General features: G+C 37.4%; 1 protein-coding gene across 7 annotated transcripts in view; it reads right to left on the reverse strand.

The window, feature by feature from the left end:
- RBM39 (RNA binding motif protein 39) overlaps nucleotides 1-13983 on the reverse strand; it is a 33711-nt gene extending 19728 nt beyond the window's left edge. The window contains exons 1-5 of one of the 7 annotated variants that reach the window (XM_058175074.1): nucleotides 13652-13976; nucleotides 9270-9332; nucleotides 8975-9047; nucleotides 7498-7547; nucleotides 263-454 (exon numbers count right to left, since the gene is read on the reverse strand). Coding sequence is in view for 2 of the 7 variants with exons in the window: in XM_058175072.1 (XP_058031055.1) it covers nucleotides 7498-7547; nucleotides 9270-9320 (101 nt within the window). In the remaining 5 variants the exon portion in view is untranslated. The other 6 variants (XM_058175073.1, XM_058175077.1, XM_058175078.1 and 3 more) reach the window with 6 other exon arrangements.
- Nucleotides 13984-16873: the final 2890 nt, after the last annotated feature.

Below are 16873 nucleotides of genomic sequence, written 5' to 3' on the forward strand. Positions count from 1 at the left end.
TAAGATTAGGTGACTTGAAAAATATTTGTCAATTTTAAATATTACACAATATTTTAATGAATATAATAGCAATCAACTATACAACTACCTGTAAATCTTACAATTAAACATATTTAAGGTTAAAAGCAAAGCCATTTAGGTGAAAAATGTATTTCAAACCAAGGGAATATATTGCTGCTTTAATCTTTACATTTCTATTTCCTTACTAGAAAGTTTTCTCAGTCACAAAAGAGTTTTAAAAATTGCAAATAATTATACCTACCAAGTTCCTTTCTAGGAAATTCAGCTTCATAACTGTATCTGCATTGTTCATTTAATGACACTGGTTTTTCACTCTACTGCCTGTGTATTGTTAGATATGTTCCAAATGGCCACTGGAGCCAGTGGCTTGGATCCAAAGGAGCCCTTCCACTAGAGGAAAGCCTCTTCCACACACAGAAGGGCTGTTTCCAACCTAGCAGAAGAGCATTACGTGAGAAATGTGAACCAAAATTGAAGTTATTTGATTTATATAAATTACTTTAGATCTCCTTATACCCACAAATTCATTCAATATCTTAGCCTCATATTCAGTATCCTCACATTAGAAATACCTTCCCATATATTTGCTTTAATGGACTGGGAATTTTTTTCCATGAAGAATTAATCAAACAGCACTAATGCTCATAATTATCTAGATCCAAATCAGGTTTTTTAACTCCTACTGTTAAGTATGTGTTATATAAATGCATCATTTTACTAACAAATATTGGTTACCCCCAAATACTGCTAAATTTAACTTTATTAATACAAACTTCAATATGAATGCAAATTGTATGTTTTATAAACACCTCAATGGAGATGACAGAGAGATAATAGTGGAACAGCTTGCCTTCAGAAGCTGTGGCTGCTCCATCACTGGAGGCTTTTAAGAAGAGACTGGACTGCCACTTGTCTGCAATGGTAGAGGGTGTTCTGCTTGTGCAAGAGAAATTGGGTTGGACTACAAGACCTCCAAAGTCTCTTCCAACTCTGTTATGTGTTAAAACCATTTTTTTACATAATCCCTACAAGTCTGACTAAGATGCAAAACAATACAATTCTAAGATTTAGAAATACTAATGTAATTTAATAGTTCCTATAATCTAAATATTCTGTTTTCAGTAGAATAAAGCTCCCAGTAAACACAAAAATATATTTCCAATTCCAACAAATATAGCAGGCAAGATTAAAAAATAACTTAATACAACTGTACAGGCTCAACGACACAGCTGGGATCTAAGGCTGAATAACAAAGTCGGTTTTCAAAGTTTTGAACACTCAGAAAAATCAGGGCAAGTCTAATCTCTGGAGCAGGGGTTGGCAATTAATTTTTCCCAAGGGTCCATGTGAGAAATTTGGACTGTTATGGAGGGCCAAATCAATAGGCTGAACTTAATTCTACCGGAGGCACCCACATGTTGAGAATGGAGCGCAGACCCTTGCCTCACCTTGGCTGCTGCTCTTCTGCCATAGAGGCAGAGAAGTTCTTTCTCTCATCAGCTGACTAAAGGACCTCAATTGGCTTCTTTTCCTGCCTGCTGCAGTGTGCCTGTTTACAATTTATTTTCTAACTTATAACTGATGCAACTGGACAGGGGCAGCTAAAGGGCTGGTTGTGGCCCAAGGGTCATAAAATGCCCAGGTCTGCTCTGGGGGTCCACAAGTAACCCAGTTGCAAGCCTTTATAGGTAACTACTAGAACCTTCAATTGAAGTCAGAGGCATACTGGCATTCAATGCAGGCTTGCAGAGCACATGCTGAATAAGAAGCATCTTTAATTGCCCAGGCTGCTGTATTTTGCATCAGCTGAACCTTCCAAATGTTCTTCAAGGACAGCCCCATTTAAAGTTCTTTGCAGTAGTGCAATTGGGAGGTGACCAAGGCATGAGGGACTGCGAGTAGAGACTCCTGGCTGAGCAATGGATGTCAACTGGTGCATAACAGATATGCAAAAGTTCTCCTAGTCATGGCAGTCATCTTTTCTTTAAACTGGAGGAGGAGGACCCCAAATTGTCCATAGGTTTCGCCTTAGGTACCGCAACTCCATCCAGAACAAAAGATGGAAAATCTCCCAAACTAGCGGAGGGACCCACTCTATCTCCCTATGTGTGAGGTGAAGCCAGTATTTTTCCATCCAAATCAAATAGTTTGGCCAAATAAACCTATTCTGTTCTAGGTCAAACAATTTAGAGCAAAAGTGCAAACAAAAAATAGCACTTCATCTTATTTTAGTGCTTTAAAACAGGGTCCCCAACCCCTGGAAACTCCATGGACCAACATCAGTCTGTGAAATGCCAGAAACCAGTCCACACAAATAAGTGAAGCCCCATCCGTGGGATGCAGGCAGCACACAAAACCACACTCCCTCCATTCTGTGGAAAAATCTCTCTCCCAAGAAACCAGTCCTGGTGCCCAAAAGGTTGGGGACCATTGCCTTAAAATGTTTATACAGGTAGTCCAAAACTTACAAAAGTTCATTTAGTGACTGTTCAAAGCTACAAAGGCCCTGAAAAAACTGACTAATGACCATTTTTCACATTTATGACAGTTGTAGTATCTGAAGTCATGTGATCATTTTTTGTAACTTTCTGTCAAGCAAAGTACAGAAAGTGCAGTTAAGTAAAGACAGATCCACAACCATGTTACTAACTTAACTGCAATGATTCACTAAACAACTGTGGCTAAAAAGACATAAAATGAGGCAAAACTCACTTAACAAATAAAGTATTTTCAACCCCATGAAAAAGCTTCTACACAAGACATGGAGAACCCAAGTCCCATGCTGCAGCCCTAAAGCTTCCGGTGGCAGCAATGTTTTTGAACATTGATGAAACAGATATATCACAATTTAAAACTAACAATCATGAAAACACTATACAAGATCCCTGATGATTACATATTGCCATGGGCTCATAGTTACTCTGTGGTCTTCAACTCTTTTAAAAAATGACATAGTTCCAAACTTTGGGGATGATTATATTTGGAACTTTGAGATATATAAGCACTACTGCAGTTGCCACGAAAGCTGTACTCGACTGCAAACCCATAATTAAATAACAATAAACCATCAATTTGTATTAATCTATTACTCCATGTGGTCTGTGCAGGGTCCATAAGTACTTAAGAACCTTGACTTACAACCATAGTCAGTACTGGAACTTCCATTGCTAACCAATGCATTTGTGCCCAATTTTACCTTTTGCTATTTCATCCCATAGGGCATGAAAATCATTGTCTTGTACTACAATATTGGTTTTATAGAAAGTGGCTCAATCATCCCTCTCCCTTTCTTTGACACTGCCATTTTACAAGAAAACAGGTGTTGGTCCTACCTGACACACCCATTTACTGTTGGGGACGAAAGACTCCAGGCATGGAATTTGTTTCTTTAATTTTGTGTTGCTTAGCCTAAATGGGAGCTATTTTCTGCAATAGAAAGCCTTCATCCAGAGACCTGTGTTCGACTTCCAGAAAGTGAAATAATTAAACATAATGGAGAAGGCAAGGAAAACTAATATCCTGCCAAATGGCAAAAAATATATATATATATATTTAAGTTATGCAGCCTGCGGTGTCACCAATTTTGAACTATATATTCTCTACCAAAGGTTCTGGGTCTTTTATACAATTTATAACATGTACATTCATTGTTTAAACAGGTTTCTATAGGATTTTTTTCCTAATGAGGAAGAACTTAAACCAAGATGATACAAACAAGTAGTATTTTTTTTTCATAATTGGTCCTATCTATCATCTATCTATCTCTCTATCATCTATCTATCTGTAAAAGGTTACAAAAACAATGGCTCCTAGTCTTTTGAGGCCAATAAGCAGACATGTCATTTTGATGTTCAAAGATGGCTGCTACAATGGGTGTGACTTGCCATAACCTTTATCAGAAAGCAAACAGTGTATTGCTTCCTACCATTCTCTGTAGTTCTTTGTAAATACTGCCAACTCTAATAATATTTTTCTCTTTTTTGGGTAGATAGACAAAACATTGATTACAGCTACTAATTCTTTTTTATTTCTAGGAAGCATGTGGAGACTACTTAGTATTCATGGTCGGCTTGGAAACAAAAAACATTTTGGAGGCTGATGCTTTATAGCCATGATGGCGAACCTATAGCACGTGTGCCAGAGGTGGCACACAGCACCCTCTCTGATGGCATGCGAGCTGTTGCCCCAGTTCAACTCCACCATGCATGTGTGTTCATCTCCTGCCAGCTTGCTGATCTTCGGATCTGTGGGGCACGTGCGGAGGGGACCGCATAAACATTGCATTTTGGGGGTTCAGTCGTGCACGGATGAGTGCGCTTTGGACACTCAGTCAGGAAAAAGTTAGCCATCACTGCTTCATAGCATTCCAGTTTCCTTCCTCACTCCATTTTTTTAGGAGCAATCTCACACTAATTGAATGATGAACAGGAACAGTATTTATCAAAAAGAGAAAATATTGCTAAATACAAAAAATATTTTAAAAGAACAGAGAACAATAATGAATATACCTTCAAAGCCTACGAATGCACACTATGTAAGTAAATGTAAATACATATTCTGTCTTATCACTGTAAAAACAACTTACCAGACAATTCAACATAAAATATTTAAGACAAAATTTCTCTTAAAAAGAGGATTAAAAATATGGGGAAGAGGTTTTATTGACCACTTTACAGATTGGAAATATACTACAGAATTGCTGAAACTGCAATTGATATTGTTTATCCCTTGAATGGAAAACTAATGGAAGCTCCTAAGAATAAAATACTAAAACAATTATTTTACTTAATTGATTTTCAAAAAGGAAAAGGAAAAAAGTCCTTATGTTTATATAGTAAAATATGATAGGGTTAAATTTATTAAGACTTTTTAACGTCAAAGGCACTGAACAAAAGGCCTTAAGCAAGTAAACACATTATAAAACCTCTATCTTTAAACTATTGTAATAATAGTGTAAGATAGGGTAACATTTTGATGGTAATATCTAACTTCAGCTCAATGCTGTTATGATCTAATTATACAACTAATGGAACAGAAATATCAATAGTTTGTTAATTTAATGACCTACAACTCCAAGCCTCTTGATTTTGCCAAAGGAAAAGAAAAAACTTTCCTCCACTCAAAGTAAAGATGCATAACATCTTCCTGCCAAGATAATAAGAGGAATTTTAACTAATCAGTGCTGGTTTACCAAGCTGGTACAAAAATTGCAAGGAAATACAGATAGTCCTCATCTTACAATCCTTCATTTAATGACCATTCAAAGTTGCAACTGCACTGAAAAATGATTTATGACAGTTTATCCACACAAGACTGTTGCAGCATCCCCATGGTCATTTGATCAAAATCTGGATGCTTGGCAACTGGTTCATATTTATGGTTAGTGTCCCAGGGACACGTGATCCACCTTTGCAACTTTCTGACAACTAAAGTCAATGGGAAAGCCAGATTCACTTTAACAACTGTGTCACCAATTTAAAAACTGCTGTGATTCATTTAACTGTGGCAAGTAAGGTTATAAAATGGAGCAAAAGTCACTTAATAACTGTTTAGCAACAGAAAATTTTGTTCAAGTTAAGTTGAGGACTACGTAGACCAGTGGTGTCAAATTCAAGGCCTGTGGGCCGAATCTGGCCCCTGGGGCCTACCTGGAAATAGAAAATGACTGGTCCACAGTGCCTCTGGCAGGCAAAACATTTTTGGCCTGGACGGCCTCCTGCAGCACTCTGCCAGCCAAAACAGTGTACGGGGGCCCCCGCACCCCGTTTTGGCCTGCAGAGTGCTGCAGGAAGCATCTGTCCCATCTCTCCCCTTCCCCCCGGCCAGCCCACAGATGAGAACTAGAGTGCTGATCCAGCCCTTAAAGAAATCCAGTTTGACCCCTGATTTAGACCAATGTTTCTCAACCTTGCCAATTTCTTCTGGCTGGGGAATTCTAAGAGTGTAAGAGTTGAAGTTCACCCACCTTCAAGCTGCCAAACTTGGCTATCACTGATTTTGACAGAGGAAAATATATACCCAAATCTGTACACATTCCCCCATTTCAAATAAAATTATAAGAGTAGGAAATGCTACCATCTATTAGAAAACAAGTAAAACTAAATAATGTTGGCTGCTCTTCAGATTTAGGCAGATTTCACAGGACCCGGTCAAATCAGAGTCTACATAAATTTGCAACATAAAAGAAATAAACTCAAAGAGGTCAAAGTCTGCAAATGCATTGCCAAATCTATTTTACAATTTATCACTGTTAATTGTATTTTGTTTTCACATATAGAATAAACTTAATTCAAAGTATGAGGTATATGAACAGAGGAACCTAGGATCATATTTATATATTCTACAAATGTGGCGTAGTAGTAGTAGTAGCCTCTACAAAAGCAGTATTTGACCATTACTATAACTACTTTTTCTCTGCCACAAAGCTACTTATCTTTCTGAACTGGGTCCTTGACTTTCCCAATGTACAGGATGAGTAAGTAGAAATGCATTAGCAACCTTAGTTTAACCACTGAGCTCCAAGTAAAAAAAAAACTATGTCTAACAAAAATAAATCTGTAATAAAGACAAGCAAGCTACTGGGATTTGAGTTAATGCTTTCTGTAATAATTTCAACATTATGAAATAATTAATGCCATTTAAACTAGTTTATGTGTATTTTTCAAAAGTGAAGCTAAACCAGCCTACATTGGGAATAAAACCATTCCATTATATTTTGAAGAGTAAGAAATTCTATCATATTCCGAACTTCTACAATTAGAAGTTTACTTTAGCTGGAGATTCACCTATAAAAATTTAGTAAATTATTTCCCATCATCTTTGAAGCACAGAAATTTTTTTTTTTAAAAAACAAAGCAACATTTATTCCAATATGGTTATATGGCCTGCAATAAAGATACACAATTGAAGGAGCTGAAAGAAAGAGTGGGGTGTTAAACTTTCTACTATGAAAGTCAGAAAACCATCATAATTTCAAGTTAAAAGTTATTAATATAATCCCATTACCTCAAAAAGCAATAAAACTATTACTGTAAAAGCTCAGTTTTCTAAATGGTCACTCAGTTGGTGCAAAATGTGAATTTGGACTTTTTCAATGTTCGTATCATCTACATAAATCTGTAATCATTTAAACTATGTAAAATGTACATATAAATATGTCTTGAGTTAGAGACAATCCTCCCCCTCCAATTAGCTTCATGAAATTGAGATTATGTTGTATTGTAAATGCTTTCCTTCCTGAAAAAATGTTTTTTTGTTTTTTTTGGAGACAAAGGGGGACAAATGCTGAGAAGGATTATGTGAAAATGAAAACATTCAAATGTATACAAAACCCCTTGCTACTTTTTTCCTACTACCTACAACCTGAAAAGTGAATTACGAAAACTGAAGGGAGGTTGGACATCCAAAGTTATTAATCAAAAATGTGAATGCTTTATTAAGCAGAAGTACATATTTAAAGAGCCAGCAAATACTTACTTCTTACTTCGCTCTTCATGTCCATTGGCACTGCTCAATTTGTTCTCATCCTAAGCAGGGTTGATAGAAGAACATCATGAGGACGAAGTGGAAACATTTCAAGTGGTCAAAAGGGTAATGGGGACAGGGATAAGAAAATACAAAACAAAAATTTAATACTAAATTTTACATTCAATATGGAATGCTACTAATTAAGGTAGACTTTTTAACCACTTTGCTGCTTACATTTAAGTCATACAACTATAAATAAAAAATTACTATTTAAAAATGATTTAAATTGTACAAACTTTCTTACAATGAAATAAAGCCATCCTGCAGTTTCCAGCACTGAAGTGGTTAAATGATAAAATATAAACAAGTAATATCAAGTTTAAAAGCACATTCATATGCTATAATCCCTTTTGACCAATACCAAGGCTATATTTCTGCCTAAGCCCCAAGTGACCAAGCTAGCAGCCAGCCACTATCGATTTCCTGTGACCGATGCCATTCCTGAGATCTTCGCCCATTTTCGTTGGAGGGTTGGGACTGTAAGAGCTTGATGCCACCTCTGTCACACATCTCGCCCTGAAGCAAACAGGGATTCACACTGCTTTAGTAATGTCGACTCCCAAGTCATTCATCAAAAATCCAACCAGTCCAGCCTAAATATTTCCTATTTCCAAACCTGTTTACATGGAAAATATCCATGTTAAACTAGCATACAATATACTTAACATTACAATTTATATTCATTTCAAAATTTTACATAAGTACTAATTACATAATACTAAAACATGAACATTTAAAAGGTTACAACACTTTTCCAAATCTCATACCGAAGAGCTGCACTAAATATACTCCAAAATCAACTAATAGTTGCTGTTATGTTTATTGTAGTTATCACACCAGTTACACCATGAGTTCAACTGAACATTAAGTTTTAAATGTATATATATACATATATAAAAATTTGTGAAGCCAGTGCTACTGCATGCATAATTTCATAGTTTTATGAAGATCTGGTGAAATCTATATATATTTGCTCCTATTTAGTTCTGAAGCTAGGTACTCAGTACTCAGAAGCGCAGGTAAAGATTTCTAAGTAATTACTAGATAAAAGAGTACTCTGTCACAATGAACGTAGCTTGAAATATATTTCATGTTTACTATGATGTGAACTATTCAGGGATCCAAGAATTTTGGAAACAACTTTCACATAACACTTTGATTACTGTCTGGTGTTGCTAAAAGATTAATAACCCATCCTTTAAATAAAAAAAAGCTGTAACTCCTCTTGCATTAATAAGCAGACTAAAGATTTGCTTGTCATGAACTTTGGGAAAGTTATTCTTGGAACCCTGCTGTTTGCCTAAACCATTGCATTCACCTTCTTGATCTATCAAAATTGAGGTGGTAGTCTTTAGGAGTGCTTTTGCTCGTTTGTTTGTTTTACCTAGGGGGACCACGGTACAGCGATACGTCACTCAATTACTACCTTATGATTGACAGTTCACACTGGAATCAAAGGTGAATTCATGGGAGTAGAGGTGAGATATCGTTAGGCAAGTCTACAAAGAGAGATAGATGGGCATTTATTCATCACGCTGAAGTGAAACTACTGCACAATATAATTACATTAACAGCATTTAGTTACTGGTAAGATACACGTAATGCATGTCCAATAAGATAAATCATGAAGGCTCCAGGGATGTTAGTTTATAGTTCAGCAGTAGTTTCATGAATAATGCTAAATGAATATTGCTAAAGAACTTGTTAGCATATCTTCTCACCTTCTTAAAGGGGGCTTCGAGCATTGCTTCAATATCAATATCATCAGCCATTTTTCAGGACACCTAGAAAAAAAATAAGATCCTTTAGTCAAGAATCTACTTCTGTATTGTGATCAATTTAAGATTTAGTGGTACCACATTTCCAAAGGATGTTGCTCTAGAAATTTGTACTAAGTACAGCTAAACTGAACTTATCCATGTATTTAATACTTTTCTTTCAAAGAATGAGTCAGTTATCTTAGAAAGTACTTCATAAACATGTACTCTACACAACTTTTTTTAATGAAATGAATTTATGATTTTAAGGAGCCACAACAAGGTTAGGGAAAAAAATCTAAAAGTAGATTAAGAAAATAAATTGTTTACTCAATGTGATTACCAATTTATTTTTAAAAAATCCATAACATATTATCTTAATCCACTGTTGAATTTCTATCTGTAGATTTCACAAAATTATTGCTACATGTAGCTCATATTGCAAATGTGGTATAGAAAGTCAACTTCTTTGTTCCATACTAAACCTAAAATTTAATCATGGGCAAGCAATGAAAAGGATACAGATCCTAAATAGCCCATAAAAATCCTGTACTGAAAGTAGATAATGATTTTTAAAATCTGATCAAGTTACTATCTTTAACCACTGGGATTTGTGAAACTGTGCTCTTGGTGATGGTACATGTATGTTCTTCTAAGTAAACAAAATGAATGTTCATTATCACTTTTGGTGAAGTTCCTTACTCGAAGAGTCTATTCATCTAACATATTTCCTTGAAATTTATTTCAAATGTAACTCATGTGATGCTATTGCCTTACCTCCAAGTTGTGGGAGAAACATCCCTATGATGGAAAAAAGCTCATTAGAGCTTCAGATTGGAAGTTCCTCATGAATTTGATGATTTCCTAATTCCCCGAAATCTGCCATGAATCATTGACTCCTTGGGTCAAAAATTCGAAACAGATTAGTCAAGCTATCTTAATAACCACTTGTATGGAATTAGTATAGATTCTCAAATGCAAACTTGTAATATAAGCTTCCAAGTTTGTCATAACAATTATGACCAAATACTTCAGTGAAATGAAAAGGTTACAAGTGGCAATTACTGTATATAAGATGAAACCAGAAAACATTTCCAAGTATGGAAATTGAAATACAGATGTGCATATTATCTTGCTTTTTACTACTACATTTGAGAAAATAGTGTAAAGACAGAATACGTGATGAAATGCATGCTCATTATTGAATTCAGGAAATATGAATAGAAGATCTGCCTTCCGTTACAGCAACAATTATATTTCTATTCAGATATGCTATATAATGTACCACTTCAAACTATTGTAACACTTTACTGTTAAAAATTTGTAAAAATTGCTGTAACAATTTTTCACCTTTTTCAAAAACTAAAAATGCATGACACGTATATACCAAAGTGATTATAAAATCAGCAGTATTGTGAAGTTATTTGGATCCAAAGTGAGCGACACATTTGAAGAAATGTGGGGACACAAAATGTATTCATTGGCATCTCCCAGGAAAATACATTTAAGTAAACAAATATTTTACTCAGACTGTATGGTAATCATGAGGCCCATAAAAAGGCACTTTGAACCCCATGTAAAGGCATCAGCAAGCCTTCTTACATTTGAAAATTCATATCTACTTTGGACCCAAATAGCTGCATAATGCTATAAATTTACCATTTAAGTCTCTCAGGAAAACTTTCAATAAATGTAGAATCCAATGTAATGAAAGAAATATTAAAGTTGCCTCATATGATCACCTTCTGTGTCATGATACTCAATTTATAGAACTACTGTGCTCATATATTATCTACCTCTGAAACAAATATCTACCAGAAGATATAACTGCTACTGCTATGTAGAAAGCAGTATCTTCAAAAATCCTGTATTTAAGTATCATCATCCAGAATGTCCCATTAAACATTCACAGCCCTATAGGAAGAAAAAAGAAGCAGTACTATGTAGAAAACATTTCTAAGCATGTCACAGAAATAAAATTAGGGATACACTTTCAAATTATGTCCAGCAGTTGATTAAATCTGTAGCAAATAACTTCACACTGGCATATTTGATAGTAGAAATGATAGTAAGAATAAATGACTACACAAATCAATAAGTTGCAACACAACTTATTAAGAATCCAAGGGTCATAAACCTGTTGGAAAACTAGCAGCTAACCCTAGCAAATACCCCACTCTTGATATTTGGATGAAAATATAACTATTTGTAAAAAAATACTGCTTAAGTTTTAGTATTTGTACAAGCACAAAATTGTGATCTTCTCATGCTACAATTTAGGTTGAAATACCTGAACTTAAAAATATTTTCAACACTGTCCTAAGTAATATGGTGAATAAACAGCATGGGATAAGGGAGTGTGACTTTAAACAAATACTACAGAGTTTGACACCTGACAATTTAGCAAACTCACATTAAGGGACACTTATCCTCAAACAAAAAAAAAAAAGTATTGGAAGGTCTGAAATTGTATATATGGAAAGAACAGAACTTACTAAACCCCCCCCCAAGTATGCACTAAAAATTTATTCTATTTCTTTGTTTGAACATATAAAAAGTTCCATAAGGTAATCTGACCAACAGACATTATGAATTACAATTTTTAGAGATGTTGAAATAGGCCTACAATACTACATTACACTACACATAAATACTGCCCTATATTATAGAGCAGTTCAAAGATAAATTTAAGAGCTTCTCAAGCATTTAAGAGAAATGTCAATTATTCATGGAAATATGGAAAGAAAGGATCTGTTAGAAATGCTGGTTTTCATTATAGTAAAAACAGCACAGCAGAAAATCTAGCAGTATTATAAGTAGTATAAGACAGCATTAAATAATATGCTCATAGAGAATAGGATCATTTATCCAGTGCTGTATCACTTCAATGTCTTTTTTTACAGAATGATAAATAATTTTAACAGAAAGCGTAAGTTCTATTTGCAAGTATTATAAATTGAATACTTTGCTTTTGAAAATTAAAGATTGAAAAAATGATCTAGTCCAAACAGATCAATTCAAATATCCCGGCAATATAACTAAAATTATCCAAGTAAACAGGAATATTAAAGTATACAGATTTAGTCTCGTAACAAGGAAGTCAGAACTCTGATGGTATTCGCTTAAAAGCCTGCTTTCCTAGGTTAAAATATAAATTATGACTTGTATGTTACAGAATGTTACACACTGTAGCTTTTGTACCCTGTGTGTGTGTGTGTGTGTGTGTGTGTGTGTGTGTGTCCGCGCACATATACAGACACACAGAGCATATATTTATTTTCCGTCTATTAAAGATATACTGATCTGACCAATTAAATACTATTTTTGCTTCTTGGCAATCTGGCCTTTTAGTGTAGAATCCAAACAGTTAATTAAAACAAAACCATAATAATAATGCATTTTCAGAAGCAATATCTAGTTCAACAGATCCACCATAAGACTTAGCACAGTAATCTACAATTCACACAAGCAAATTCAGGTATAATTCTCTAAAAAGACCTTGCCCCACACCCAGGTTGCAACAAACCACTGTTGAAACTTTTGTGCATTTCAAAACTAGTTTGTGATTTAGCATGCCTGGGTGAACTACAAATTAAGATCAGGTTTTTAAGCAAGATGGGTTTTTTTAAAAAAACAAAACACTGTCTAGTTACATGAGTAAAATATTTTCAAATTGTCAAGCAAAAAATGCGTGCATTCACGTATTTTAAAAATATCTACAAGAACTACACATACGGATTTGACCTCTGCAGATATATACCGTAGAAAGTTCGTTTCCCCCCACCCCACCTGAACATCTTCGGCCCAGTAACTATTCAAAAAAAAATACCACAGTAGTAAACAGACTTTCTACTCTCCTTCCAGTAGTTATTACGATGGCTCTTTACTAAGCGCCCTTATTCTCTCGGGTCATCAGCCTTTCGTTAATACACAACAGCACACACTGCGAAGTTTTAAGGCCCTTCCCGCGAGAATATCTAAAGCAATAAAGAAATAGTTAGGAATCTTGTGGCGAAATATATCCCGATCATAATCATGAGACTCAGGAAAATCTCCATTTCACGAAACCTTCCGCGCGAAAATAAAAACACGATTTCCAAAACTAAACGATACCATTCGACTTCCCTCGTTTTCTCCCGCCACCCCCGGGCACCACGTAGAGGCCTCCCCACAGGAGCTGGGACTTCCAGTCAGGCTTACCAGACCAGAATTAAATCAAAGACAAAAAGAAATGGGCCCGCCACCGAGAAGGCCTAACGCAGACACCCTTAAGTCTCGCAGAACCTTCGCTGCCATTTCCCCAGAATAGTTAATAAAAGAGCCGTCAAAAATACGTAAGCTATTACCTGCGCTGCCGGCCTCTCGCTTCTGGCTCAGGTGTTTATGAGGCGGAGGGATACTGCTACGGCCGTTGTTTGCTTGCTCTGGATCCAAATACGCGTGAGGAGAGGGGCGCTGGCCCTTAAACGACAAAATTATCTCAGCAACAGGAGCAGGCTTTAAAAAGCTACACGAAGAATGACCTCGAGAAATCAGTACGAGCAAAGCCAAAGAAGCTTCGCAACAAGAACACACGGTCTCCGCTTTAGCAAAGGCGACTGCTCCCTGAAATGGCGCCCGCCGCGTCCTGATGCTTGTAGGAGGATCTGTGTTGCCGCTATGGGGATGCCCAGACCTTGCTGCACGGGCTCTCGCGAGATTTCCGTACAAAACGATTGTCCGTACATTCTCGCGAACAATGCGTATCTCGCGAGGAAGGTGTTCGAAGAAAGCAATTCAACAACTCGCAAGAGCGGTACGTCGTTTATCAAACCGCATCCAAAAACGAGGTCTATTCCCTACGTGGTCAACATTCTCGCGAGAAGTTGTGCAATGTTTCGCGTCATAAAAGAAGGCAAAAATATTAAGTCTCTACGTAGTAGGTGGAACGGCTTAATTTTACGGATGCCAGTTTAAAAAACGGTTGCAAAGGGTTATATGTATTTTAAAAATTGTACGTTCTGGGTTTGATAGACTTGATTTTCAACGGTTTATTATTTGGAGAATAATGTGATTGTAACACATTGCAATACATTGTGAATACATTGCAAATCCTAAATAAGTAATTGCTCAGCGAGACGTTCATGGAACTGCACATCGTTCAACTACCCTTAGTTAGGTAAACAAATACTACAATTACATATAAATACAATTTAAATAAATAGCGGAAACAGTGCATGAGATGTTCAACATAAAGCACCAAGACAAATTCTTTATGGGTCCAATAAAAAATTCTATAAGTTGTTCGCCTGTGTAGAAAGTTAGCATCCACCCCTCTCCTAGAAAAATGAAATATTCTAGGAAATATTGAAAAGGCGGAATATTTCCCTGGATGACAAGAGGAGAAACATGTTTTTAAAGACAAAGTGTCAAGCTTTCAAGTAACATATTCCATTAAATAAAAGTCAAGGCATCCATTTTCCATTAGAATCTATTTATTAGGAACATATCAAATTGGCAAGGATTTGGTGTAATTCCAACTCTGATCCAGATCTGGAATTACATCCTGTGGTTGTTACCGGTTCGCACCGCCCAGACATCATCAAACATGGTCTGCACATCCACAGAAGCTTCTGCGCATGCATGGATGTGGTGCATGCATGAGCAAACCAGTAGCAAAGGCAAGTGAAACCCACCCCTAATTACACCCAATAAAAACCAAAAGACAGAAACATCTCCCTGAGTCACAATCTCCAATCATTTCTCAGGCCATTAGTCCAAACTCCATCTTCATCCAGCTGCAGGCATCTCTGTTCCCACGGGAAGGAATGCCACCTAGACATAACATTCCCCCTTTATCTCTATAACCCCCCTTTCAACATTCTCCCTTTATCTCCCATGGGACTGGAAGTTATGCTTCTATGAACAATGGAGGATGCTGTGGTGCCAGCACTTGCTCTATGATCTTTTCAAATGCATCCTCCATTGATCCCAGCTCTACAAGCCTACACTTGACACTGTCATAGAAACATAGCTTTCAGTCCCATGGGAGTATTGATGATGATGGAATAAGAGACAATGAAGTGCCAAATGGTATCTATTATTTATTTATTTATTTATTTATTTATATTTTATTTATTTATTTTGTCACAACAATATATATAAGTATCATACAAAAAAGATTATATAGTATATAAACATATATATGAGTAAATATTAGAAGGTATAAGCATATGTATATATATATGTACCTGGATGAAACTGTCTATCTTGATCCATTCCAGTCCGGTTTCCGGCCTGGTCACAGCACGGAAACAGCCTTGGTCGCGCTGGTTGATGATCTCTTGAGGGCTCGGGACAGAGGTTATTCCTCTGTCTTGGTCCTATTAGATCTCTCAGCGGCTTTTGATACCATCGATCATGGTATCCTGCTGCGCCGACTCGAGGGACTTGGAGTGAGGGGCACTGTTCATCGGTGGTTCTCCTCCTACCTCTCCGACCGGTCGCAGACGATGTTGACGGGGGGACAGAGATCGACCCCAAGGCGCCTCTTATATGGGGTGCCGCAGGGGTCGGTTCTCTCACCCCTTCTGTTCAACATCTATATGAAGCCGCTGGGTGAGATCATCCGTGGTTTTGGGATGAGTTGTCATCTATACGCTGATGATACTCAGCTCTATATTTCCACCCCTAACCACCCCAACGAGACTGTTGAAGTGATGTCCCAGTGCCTGGGGGCCGTACGGGTCTGGATGGGGAGGAACAGACTCAGACTCAATCCCACCAAGACCGAGTGGCTGTGGATGCCGGCGGCCCGGTACAGTCAGCTAATTCCATCACTGACCATTGGGGGCGAACTATTGGCCCCCACGGAAAGGGCTCGTAATCTGGGCGTCCTCCTGGATGCACGGCTGTCTTTAGAAGACCATATGATAGCCGTCACCAGGGGAGCTTTTCATCAGGTTCGCCTGATACGCCAGTTACGCCCCTTTCTGGATCGGGCTTCCTTATGCACGGTCGCTCATGCCCTTGTTACATCCCGCCTGGACTACTGTAATGCTCTCACATGGGGCTCCCTTGAAGGGTACCCGGAGACTCCAACTGGTCCAGAATGCGGCTGCGGGTGATAGAGGAGCACCTTTGGCTCCCATGTAACACCCTCCTGCGTAGTCTGCACTGGCTCCCAGTGGTCTTCCGGGTTCACTTCAAGGTACTTGTTATCACCTTTAAACGCCCATGGCCTAGGGCCGGGATATTTACGGGACCGCCTACTGCCACCATTAGCCTCTCACCGACCAGTGCGCTCACAGAGAGGGCCTCCTCCGGATACCGTCAGCTAAACAATGTCGGCTGGCGACCTCTAGGGGAGGGCCTTCTGTGGGGGCCCCTACCTCTGGAACGAGCTCCTCTGGGCTTCGTCAACTCCCGATCTCAGGTCCTTCCGCCACGAGCTGAAGACGTTGTTGTTTCAAGAGCAGGACTAGCTTGAACGTAGTTTTAAATTGGGATTTTAAAAAGGGGTTTAAATGAGGTTTTAAATTTGTATTTAAAAGTTTTAGGGCATCAATTAAAGTTAACTGTCTATTCTT

Source organism: Ahaetulla prasina, chromosome 3, assembly GCF_028640845.1.
Source record: "Ahaetulla prasina isolate Xishuangbanna chromosome 3, ASM2864084v1, whole genome shotgun sequence".
NCBI classification, from domain to species: Eukaryota; Metazoa; Chordata; class Lepidosauria; order Squamata; family Colubridae; genus Ahaetulla; species Ahaetulla prasina.